General features: G+C 41.8%; 1 protein-coding gene across 1 annotated transcript; it reads right to left on the bottom strand.

The window, feature by feature from the left end:
* Nucleotides 1–4,574: 4,574 nt before the first annotated feature.
* On the bottom strand, nucleotides 4,575–6,121 carry LOC137382989 (hydroxycarboxylic acid receptor 3-like). Its single transcript, XM_068055573.1, has 2 exons — nucleotides 5,015–6,121; nucleotides 4,575–4,845 (listed from the first exon to the last, which is right to left on the bottom strand). Exon 1 carries the CDS (start codon nucleotides 6,063–6,065, stop codon nucleotides 5,067–5,069), a length of 999 nt encoding a protein of 332 aa, XP_067911674.1. The 5' UTR covers nucleotides 6,066–6,121; the 3' UTR covers nucleotides 4,575–4,845; nucleotides 5,015–5,066.
* Between the last annotated feature and the right edge of the window lie 4,973 nt (nucleotides 6,122–11,094).

The raw sequence follows: 11,094 nt of genomic DNA, 5'->3' as shown, positions 1-11,094 counted from the left end.
ACATGAGGAAAAACTTTTTTATGCACTAAGTGATTAGGATTTGGAATACACTGCCTGAGAGTCTGGTGGAGGCAAATTCAACCATGGCTTTCAAAAGGGAATTTGCAGGGCTACGGGGAAAAGGTGGGGTAGTAGGACTAGCCGAGTTGCTGTTGCAGAGAGCTGGCACAGACACAATGGGCGAAATAGCTTCGTTCTGTGCTGTATCGATTCTATGATTCTATTCTATATGGGCGATGAACCCAGCTGAGTGTCCCAAGCATCTGGTAAAACTATGTTATGTTTTGACCACAGATCTCTAAATCATATATACCACAGGACTTGCATCACCATCTGACTTCCACTTATCTCAATAGAGTACACAAAAAAAATTACATCTTACTTCCTCTTTATTCTACATCTTATTGTTTTCTATTTTAGTTACCTTCCTTGTTTCTATTTCGCTGTATTTTTGTGGCCATTGTTAATACTTTGGAATATATTATTATTTCAGCAAACCACATTGCTTCCAGCAATGGAACATTTTTAAACTATTATATTTTCATTATTTGTGGATATGTGCTTCATGGGCAAGGCCAGCATTTATTGACCAACTTAAGTGTCCTTCTGAAAGGTGGTGATGAGCTACCATCTTGAACTGCTGCAGTCCACATGGTGAAAGTATTTTCACAGTGCTGTTGTTAGGATTTTGACCCAGTGCCAATGAAGTAATGGTGATATATGTCCAAGTCAGGATGATGCATGACTTGGAGGAAAATTTCAGGTAGTGGTGTCCCCATGTGCCTGGTGCCCTTGTCCTTTCCAGATGGTGGAGATCGCAGGTTTGGAAGGTCCTATTGAAGAATCCTTGGCGAGTTTCTGCAGTGCATCCTGTAAATGGTACATACTGCTGCCACGTTGCATTGCTGCTGGAGCGAGTGAATTTTTGAGGTGGTGAATGAGGTGCTGATCAAGCAGACTGCTTTGAACTGGATGGTGTCAAGCTTTTTGAATGTTGTTAGAGCTGTACTCGTCCAGGCGAGTTTTCCATCACACTCCTGACTTGTGCCTTGTGAGTAATGGAAAAGCTTTGGGAAGGCAGGAGATGAGTCACTCACCACACCATACCCAGCCTCTGACCTGCTCTTGTATCCATATTTAAATGGCTGGTTCAGTTAGGTTTCTGGTCAATAGTGATCCTCGGGTTGCTGATGGTGGTGGATTCAGTGATTGTAATGCCAAGGAATATCAAGAGGTGATGGTCAGACTTGTTGAAGACGGATATTATCCTGGCACCTGTGTGGCATGAAAGTTACCTGCCACTTATCAGTCCAAGCCTAAATGTATTCCTGATCTTGCTGTATGTGGGCACAGACAGTTTCATAGGAACATAGGAAAATAGGAACAGGAGTAGGCCATTCAGCTCATCGAACCTGCCCTACTATTCAATATGATCATGGCTGATCTTCCACTTCAATGTCTTTTTCCCGCACAATCTTCATATCCCCTTATGTCATTTGTATTTAGAAATCTGTCAATCTCTGCTTCAAACATACTCAACGACTGAGCTTCCACAGCCCCCTGGGGTAGAGAATTCCAAAGATTCACAACCCTCTGAGCAAAGAAATTTCTCCTCATCTCTGTCCTAAGTGGCTTCCTCCTTATTTTGAAATTGTGTCCCCTGGTTCTAGAATCCCCAACCAGGGGAAACATCTTAGCTGAATCTCCCCTGTCTATTCCTTTAAGTATTTTGTACATTTCAATGAGATCACCTCTCATTCTTCAAAACTCTAGATAATATAGGCCCACTTTCCCCAATCTCTCTTCATAGGACAGTTCCGTCATCCTGGGAATAAGTCTGGTGAACCTTCGTTGCACTCCCTCTATGGCAATAATATCCTTCCTAAGGTAAGAGGACCAAAACTGCACACAGTACTCCAGGTGCACTCTAACCAATGCTCTATTCAATTGAAGCAAGATTTCACTACTCCTGTACTCAAATCCTCTTGCGATAAAGGCTAACATACCATTAGCCTTCTTAATTGCTTGCTACACCTACATGTTAGCTTTCAGTGACTTATTGACAGGGACACCCAGGTCCCTTTGTACATCTACACTTTCTAATCTCTTACCATTTAAGTAATACTCTGCTCATCTATTCCTCCTATCAAAGTGGATAACCCTACATTTTTCCACATTATATTCCATGTGCCACCTTCTTGCCCACTCACTAAATCTGTCCAAATCCCATTGAAGCCGCTTTGCATCTTCCTCACAACATACATTCCCACCTAGTTTTGTGTCATCCGCGAACTAAGAAATACTACATTTGGTCCCCACATCCAAATCGTTGATATATATTGTAAACAGCTGGGGCCCAAGCACAGATCCCTGTTGTACCCCACTAGGCACAGCCTGCCAATGCTACTCTCTGCTTTCTGCTTGTTAATCAATCCTTAATCCATGCCAGTATATTACCTCCTATCCCATGTGTTTTAATTTTGCTAACCAACCTCCTGTGGGGGACTTTATCAAAAGCCTTCTGAAAATCCAAGAATACCACATCCACCGACTCCCCTTTATCAATTCTGCTAGTAACGTCCTTAAAAAACTCCAACAGGTTCATCAAACATGATTTCCCATTCATAAATCCATGATGATTATGCCCAATCTGATCATTATTATCCAAGTCTCCATTTATTACATCCTTTAGAATAGATTTTGGCATTTTCCCAATGACTGATGTAAGGCTAACAGGTCTTTAATTCCCTGTTTTCTCTCTCCCTCCCTTCTTAAATAGTGGGGTATCATTTGTGACCTTCCAATCTGCAGGAACCACTCCAGAATCTATAGAATTTTGGAAAATGATCACCAATGCATCCACTATCTCCATAGCTACCTCTTTCAACACTCTGGGATGTAGAATATCAGGTCCTGGGAACTTATCAATCTACAGCCCCATTAATCCCTCCAATATGACTTTCTTACTAATCCTAATTTCCTTCAATTCCTCATTCTCCCTAATTCCTTGGATTTCTAATTCTGGGAGATTTCTTGTATTTTCCTCAGTGAAGACAGACACAAAGTAATCATTTAGCTTCTCTGCCATTTCTCTATTCCCCATTACAACTTCTCCTGACTCTGCCTGTAATGGACCTATATTTGTCTTAGCCAAACATTTTCTTTGTACGTACCTATAGAAGCTTTTACAGTCCATTTTTATATTTTTTGCTAGCTTACACTCATATTCGATTCTCCCTTTCTTTATCAGTTTCTTGGTTCTCCTTTGCTGTATTCTAAAATCCTCCCAATCCTCAGGTTTACTACTATTTCTGGCAACTTTATAGGCCTTTTCTTTTAATTGTATACAATCCTTAACTTCCTTTGTTATCCATGGTTGACTGCCTTTACTTTTGGGGTTTTTGTGCCTTGAAGGAATGTATAGTTGCTGTAAACCATGTAATATTTCTTTAAAGACTATCCATTGCCTATGTACTGCCATACCTTTTAATGTATTTTCCCAATCCACCACAGCCAATCTGGCCCTCATACCTTCATAATTTACTTTCTTCAAATTTAACACCCTGGCTTCAGATTGAACAACTTCACTTTCAAACATAAGGTAAAATTCTATCGTATTGTGGTTACTCATCCCGAAAGGTTCTTTTACAACAAGATTATTAATTAGCCCTTTCTCATTGCATAATACTAGATCTAAAATAGCCTGTTCTCTAGTTGGTTCCTCAACATACTGCTCTGGAAAATCATCCCTAACACACTCCAGCAACTCGTCCTCCACAGCATTACTGCTCATTAGGTTTACCTTAATGCTCATTGAATTATGCGAATGGAAGTGAACACTGTGCAATCAGCAAACATCCCCATTTCTGACCTTAAAGTCAATAAAGATATAGCTGAAGATGGTTAGGCTTAGGACACTATCCTCAAGAACCTCTGCTGGAATGTCCTGGGGCTGAGATATTGGCCTCCAACAACCACAACCATCTTCCTTTGTGTTAGGTATGACATAAGCCAATGGAGATTTTTCCCCCATGATCCTTATTGATTTCAGTTTTACCAGGAATCCTTGGCACCATGCCCAGTCAAATACTGCCTGGATGTCAAGGGCAGTCATTCCCAGTTCACCTCTGGAATTCCATTCTTTTGCCTATGTTTGGACCAAAGCTGTAAGGAGTTCTGGAACCAAATGGTCTGGTGGAATCAAAATTTAGCATGGGTGTGTAGGTTACTATTAAGTGTTGCTTGATAGCGCTGTCAATGGAAACTTTCATCAATTTGTTGATGATCGAGACTAGCCTGATGGGGTGGTGATTGACTAGATTGGATTTGTCTTGCTTTTTATGAATTGGACATACCTGAACAATTTTTCACTTTGTCCGGCAGGTGTCAGTGTATTATGCTGAACCAGTTTGGCTGGAGGCTAAGCTCGAGCCATGTGAGAAATCCATCATGGTTGGGTGGAATCGGGTGGGGAGAATTTTACAAATGTCATGACTCATCCCAATTTTTAAACCCCATACTTTAAAGAACATAAATCGTTTTTTTCCCCCCAGGTGTATAATTTAACATAGCAAATTACAATTTATTTCATATTCATTAGAAACAGATTGCCTGATTACAAAATGTTACAAATTCGTATTATTCCAAGATTGTGCAATTATTCACAGGCTGTACGTTCATTTCGCAATCTGGTGGTGAGCATTTAGTTCACACTGCAGATTCAGGCTGGAATTGGTCACTGGTATTACAGTTCGGTGTCCTTGTTAGATGATTATTCATAAGCAGATCTCTTCTGCGTTCTCTTGGTTGCATTCCTTGACCTGTTGATGATCTTTAAATGTCGAACTGGAAAAGTAGTAAATAACTGGATCTAACACACTGCTTATTTCAGCACGTATTCCTTACAAACTGATTGACTGATTTTAAAATGTCACAAATTCGCATAATTCCAACATTTTGCACTTATTCATAGGCTATACTTTATACAAGCTGACAATTAACAGCGAAGCCATACATTCATTGTTGACTCAGACCAGGACCACTTGATATTTCAGTCTGGTGACCTTTTAGCTGCTGACTGAATGCTCTTCTCCTCCGGGTTCGCTTGCTTGCATTCCTTGACCTGCTGCTGAGCTGAAACAGTTTAAATTGAGGGGAACAAGAGCTTTCATCAAAGCATTTTTAAATGTCGAACTTGAAAAGTAGTAAATAACTGGATCGAACACACTGTTCAGATATGTTATAAATAGTGTATTGTAAAATAAATGAACAGCTGTTCCAGTTGACTTGCAGTCTTTAATGCCTCTTGTCTTTGTAATTAAAACAAAGACTGCAGCAATGTTTGTGGGCAAGAAACAAAATACAAAAACTGCTGCCACAGCTATCACAAGCTTTCCTGCTCGTTTATATTTCCCCCTCGATTCCGTTTCCATCTGCTTTAACTTCCAGATGATGCTGGAGGTGGAGAACAGGATAATCGAAGCTGGGAATGCAAACTTGAAAAGAATAAAAACAGTCTCGGTCCAAATTGTCAAAGGATGGAGAGGATCATATATGCCAAAAGGCTCACAGAATGTCACATTTTTGTGCTTGAACGTGTGAGGTTCTATTAAAAGGTGCACAGACAATGACACTGCTAGAATCCACAAGATGCTTGCTATCTTCATTGAACTATTTGTAGATATCTTGTTTACTTGATGGTGAGGATGAACCACTTTAAAATAACGATCAATTGCTATAAATGTAAGGAACATGATGCTCCCCACCCGGTTTAAGGAAATCAAAAATACCTTCAGACGACAGGGAACATCACCAAAAATCCAGTTCTTCTCCCGTACAAAGTAATCTGCTCGAAATGGTAAACAGCAGATTAACAGAGTGTCTGCAATCGCCAGATTCAATAAATAAACCGTGTTTGGTTTCCAGAGTTTTATATGAAAACAAAAGACCCATAAAGCAATCGCATTTCCAATGAATCCCAGGATAAACGTTATAATAATTATGGGTGGATTGTAGGATGAATTAATGTCATCAGCAAAAACACATGACTGGTTCCCGTTGTCCATGATAAGCAATGTTGCAGTAAATTCAGTCACACGGACTCTGAAAATTAGCTAGTTAACAGAATGATGCACAACCTTATGTAGAGTTCTTCTTTGTTGCATCAGAGATCATAGGTGGAGCTACAATAAACTTAGAAAACTAAAGGAATTGCATTATAAACTTAGCAACAAAACCTTAAATATGTATTAAATATGCCCCTATTAAATATATCAGGCTCTAAATTTGCCTGTTATTTTAAAGAGAAATGATCAGAACTGTATTATTCACAATTTGAAACAGTATTTGTCTACTTATTTTGCCTTCCTGGATTCCTGAGCACAAGGACAGTCAGCCCTGGGTAAGACCAATATCAGAAAAAGGTCCTATGACAAGAACTGGCCCTGAATTTGAATGTTTTGTTCATTGTATTAAACAGCTCTGGCATGCAGCATGGATGCTGATGGAGCTGCCTGCTCCCGTTTGTTGATGATGTATTTCCAACTTGTAATGAGTGCAATTATAGGCTTGTCATTCTGAATACTTACGTGCTCATTTGTACCTGAAAAAATGGGCGCAATGCCATCAGATTTCTAGCCTATATACTTTTAAGCAGGAATTAAGGGATAGCAATATGGTGTGAAAAACCAAGCTGACTTTCTCTCCTCCTGACATGGGGGCACAGTATTACCATGATAAGGCAGCAGGATCACCGTGGGCAAGTTGCTGTGACGATTTTGCCTGCCAGCTTGCACAGTTGCTTAATTGACACATATCATGAAAATGTTATTTTCACAGCTCACCAATTTTTTTTTTAATTCACTCATGGGATTTAGGCATCGCTGGCTAGGCCAGCATTTATTGCCCATCCCTAATTGGCCTTGAGAAGATTGCACTAATCTGCCTCCTTAATGTGCTGCATTAGGTGTACGTACACCTGTAGTGCTGTTAGGTAGGAAGTTACGGGATTTTGACCCAGTGAAGGAACAGTGATATATTTCCAAGTCAAAATGGTGTGTGACTTGGAGGGGAACTTGCAGGTGGTGGTGTTCCCATCCGTCTGCTGCCCTTGTCCTTCTAGGTGGTAAAGGTTGTTCATTTCATCTGCTATTTCCTTATTAGCTATTATTAACTCCCCATTCTCACTCTCTAGAGGAGCAACACTCACTTTATTTACTCTTTTCATTTTGTTATGACCAGGTGAGAGGGGTCTAGTGGTTCCCTCCCAGCCTTTGCCTGGTTTCACTGTAACAGGTTTAATTTTGAAAAAAAAACATGTTTTAGCTCCTCCTTGAGTAAATCCTTGTTCACCGCTTTTCAATTGTAAAGCAAAGAAATCAATTCAAACAGGTTTTCTTAGATTTTAAACAAGAAAGCTAGAAGTTTACTAAGCTTAAACTCTAATCCGGTTATCATTGGACACGACCACGCCAGCATGCATATGCAGTGAACACACACGTAGATTGAGACAGAAAAGTAGAAAAGAATAAAGGGGAAAAGTTTGAGGCAATAGATGAGTTTGCTGTGAAGTCTTTGGTTGCCGGTCAGATTTGCAATTCGTTGGGGCCCAGTGCATACTTCAACTTGTTTGGAGGTCGGAATCTTTTCTCTCGTGAGGTTTACGTGTCTTCCGTGGGTCTAGTGGCTTGGGAGAAAGCGAGAGAGAGAGAGAGGCTTCCTTTCCCCAGCTGCAGTTTTCAACAGCCTTCTGAATTCAAATTGTCCTGTGGCTAGTTCAAAAAACCTGGACTAGCCAGTTTGTCATGTGACCAGCTGGTTTAACCGGTCCTGGCTCTGTGGATTATATCATTTTAGGACGGCCTGGAATGCTCTTCCTTACCTTCAATGTCTGGTGATCAAAATCCATTTGGGGTTAATTGGATCAGGGAATAGTCATTTGGCTCTCCAAGCACTGTCTGTTAGTATGCAAGTGTTTTTCCAACCAAGTGTCTGAATTTTCTTTTTAACAAGCCCTTTTTTCACTCCAGCAACAGTTTAAAATCAATGTTCATATGACAAAATTATTATGCCTCATTCTTGGAAGGTGGGGGTCTGCATGACACTTTTTAAATATCTGTAGAAACTCTTGCTAACCATTTTTACATTTCTGGCTAGCTTTCTCTCATACTCTAATTTCTTTCTCCTGTTTCACCGTTTAGTCATTCTCTACCATTCTTTACATTCTGACCAATCATCTGATCTGCCACTCATCTTTGCGCAATTATATGCCTTTTCCTTAAGTTTGATGCTTTCCTTAACTTCTTTAGTTAACCACGGATGGTGGGTACTCCCCTTAGAATTTTTCTTTGTAGTAGGAATATACTTATCCTGAATATTCTGAAATATCCCCTTGAATGTCTGCCACTGCTTCTCTATTGATCTATCTCCTAGCCTTGTAACTTCAGTTAGCTCAGCTTTCATGCACACATAGTGCCCTTATTTAAGTTTAAAATACTGGTCTTAGACTCATTCTTCTCTCTTTCAAACTGATGTAAAATTCAATTATATTGTGGTTGCTGCTACTTAGAGGTGCCTTTACTCTGAGATCATTAATTAATCCTGTCACATTACACAATACCAATATTTGGAGAGGAACTTGCAACTGGTGCTGTTTCCATTCATTTGCTGCCCTTGTCCTTCATGATAGTTGAGGCAGTGAGTTTGGAAGGTGCTGTCAAAGAAGCCTTGGCGAATTGTTGCAGTGTACCTTTTAGTTGGTACATACTGCTGCTACTGTGTACTGATGGTGGAGGGAGTGAATGCCAATCAAAAGGGCTGCTTTGTCTTGGATGGTATTGAGCTTCTTGAGTGTTGCTGGAGCTGTACAGATTTGAATTTGTCCTGCTTTGTGTGGATAGGACATACCTAGGCAATTTTCCACATTGTTAGGTAGATGCCAGTGTTGTAACTGTGCTGGAACGGCTTGGCTAAGGGTGCAGCTAGCTCTGGAGCACAAGTCTTTAGTACTAAAGCCAGGATGTTGTCCAGGCCCATAGCGTTTGCTGATCCATTGGTTGTGGATTCGCTTAGCTTTGTCTCTTGCATGCTGCTTCTGCTGTTTAGCATGCATGTAGTCCTGTGTCGTAGCTTCACCAGGCTGACACCTCAATTTTGTGTAGGCCTAGTGCTGCTCCTGCCGTGCTCTCCTGCACTCTTCATTGAACCAGGGTTAGTCCCCTGGCTTAAATAAAAACAGAGCGAGAAACAGATGCTGCCAGACCTGCTGGGTATTTCCAGCACTTTCTGTTTTTATTTCCGATTTCTAGCATCCACAGTATTTTGCTTTTATTTTAGTCCCCTGGCTTGATGGTAATGGTCGAGTGAGGGATATGCCAGGCCATGAGGTTACAGATTGTGGTTGAATACAATTCAGCAGCTGCTGATGGACAATAGCGCCTCATGTATGCCCAGTTTTGCATTGCTAGATCTGCTCTGAATCTATCCCATGTAGCACCATGGTAGTGCCATATAACACAATCGAGGTTGTCCTCAATGTGAAGATGGGACTTCGTCACCACGAGGACTATGCAGTGGTCTCTCCTACCAAAAATGTCATGAATCTGTGACAGGTAGATTGGTGAGGACAAAGAGAAGTAGGTTTTTCCCTATTGTTGGTTCTCTCACCACCTGCTGCAGACTCGGTCTGCCAGCTATGTCCTTCAGGACTTGGCCAACTCAGTCAGTAGTGGTACTACCAAGTCACTCTTGGTGATGGAGTTTGAAGTCCTCCACCCAGAGTACATTCTGTGCCCTTGCTACCCTCAGTGCTTCTTCAAGGTGGTGTTCAACATGGAGGACCACTGATACATCAGCTGAGAGGGTGGGGGGTATGGTAGGTGATAATCAGCAAGATGTTTCTTTGCCCATATTTGACCTGATGCCTTGAGACTTCATGGGGTCTGAAGTCAATGTTAAGCACTCCCAGAGCTACTCCCTTCAGACTGCATACCACTGTGTCGCTACCTCTGGTGAATCTGTCCTGCTGGTGGGACAGGACATAACCAAGGATGCTGATGGAGGAGTTTGGGATGTTGGATTTGAGGTATGATTCAGTGAGCATGACTGTGTCAGGCTGTTGCTCAACTAAACTAGCCAAATTGAAGTCAATGGAAATCAGGGGGAAAACTCTCCGCTGGTTGGAGTCCTACCTAACGCAAAGAAAGATGGTTGTGGTTGTTGGAGGCCAATCATCTCATCTCCAAGACATTGCTGCAGGAGTGTCCTAAGCCCAACCATCTTCAGCTGCTTCATCACTGACCTTTCCTCCATCATAAGGTCAGAAGCGGGGATGTTCACTGATAATTGTATGATGTTCAGTACCATTTACAACTCCTCAGATTACTGAGGCAGTACATGCCCATATGCAGCAAGACCTGGACAACATTCAGGCTTGGGCTGATATGTGGTAAGCAACATTGACACCACACAAGTGGCAGGCAATGACCACCTCTAACAAGACAGAATCTAACCATCTCCCCTTAAGATTCAACGGCATTACCATCACTGAATCCCCCACGATCAACATTTTGGGGGTTAGTATTGGCCAGAAACTTAACTGGACCAGCCACATAAATACTGTGCCTACAAAAGCAGGTCAGAGGCTGGGAATTCTGTGACAAGTAACTCACCTTCTGACTCCCCAAAGCCTGTCCACCACCTACAAGGTACAAGTCGGGAGTATGATGGAATACTCTCCACTTGCCTGGACAAGTGCGGCTCCAACAACACTCGGGAAGCTCAACACCATCCAGGACAAAGCAGCCCACTTGATCAGCACTCCCTCCACCACTGACACACAGTGGCAGCGGTGTGTACCACTATAAGATGCACTGCAGCAACTCGCCAAGCCTCTTTCGACAGGAACTTCTAAACCCACAACTTCTTACACCTAGAAGGACAAGGGCAGCAGATGCATGGGAACACCACCATCTGCCAGTTCCCCTCCAAGCCACACATCACCCTGACTTGGAAATATATCACTATTCCTTCACTGTCGCTGGGTATAAATGCTGGAACTCCCTTCCTAACATCACTGTGGGTGTACCCGCACCAGAT

This window comes from Heterodontus francisci, chromosome 23 (genome assembly GCF_036365525.1).
Source record: "Heterodontus francisci isolate sHetFra1 chromosome 23, sHetFra1.hap1, whole genome shotgun sequence".
In the NCBI taxonomy this organism is placed as follows: domain Eukaryota; kingdom Metazoa; phylum Chordata; class Chondrichthyes; order Heterodontiformes; family Heterodontidae; genus Heterodontus; species Heterodontus francisci.
The sequence above is the reverse complement of the archived record's forward strand: the minus strand, read 5'-3'. Positions and strand labels throughout refer to the sequence as shown.

Bases quoted from the DNA above. Each gene is read 5' to 3' on its own strand.
- LOC137382989 (XM_068055573.1), bottom strand. From the start codon at position 6,065: ATGGACAACGGGAACCAGTCATGTGTTTTTGCTGATGACATTAATTCA.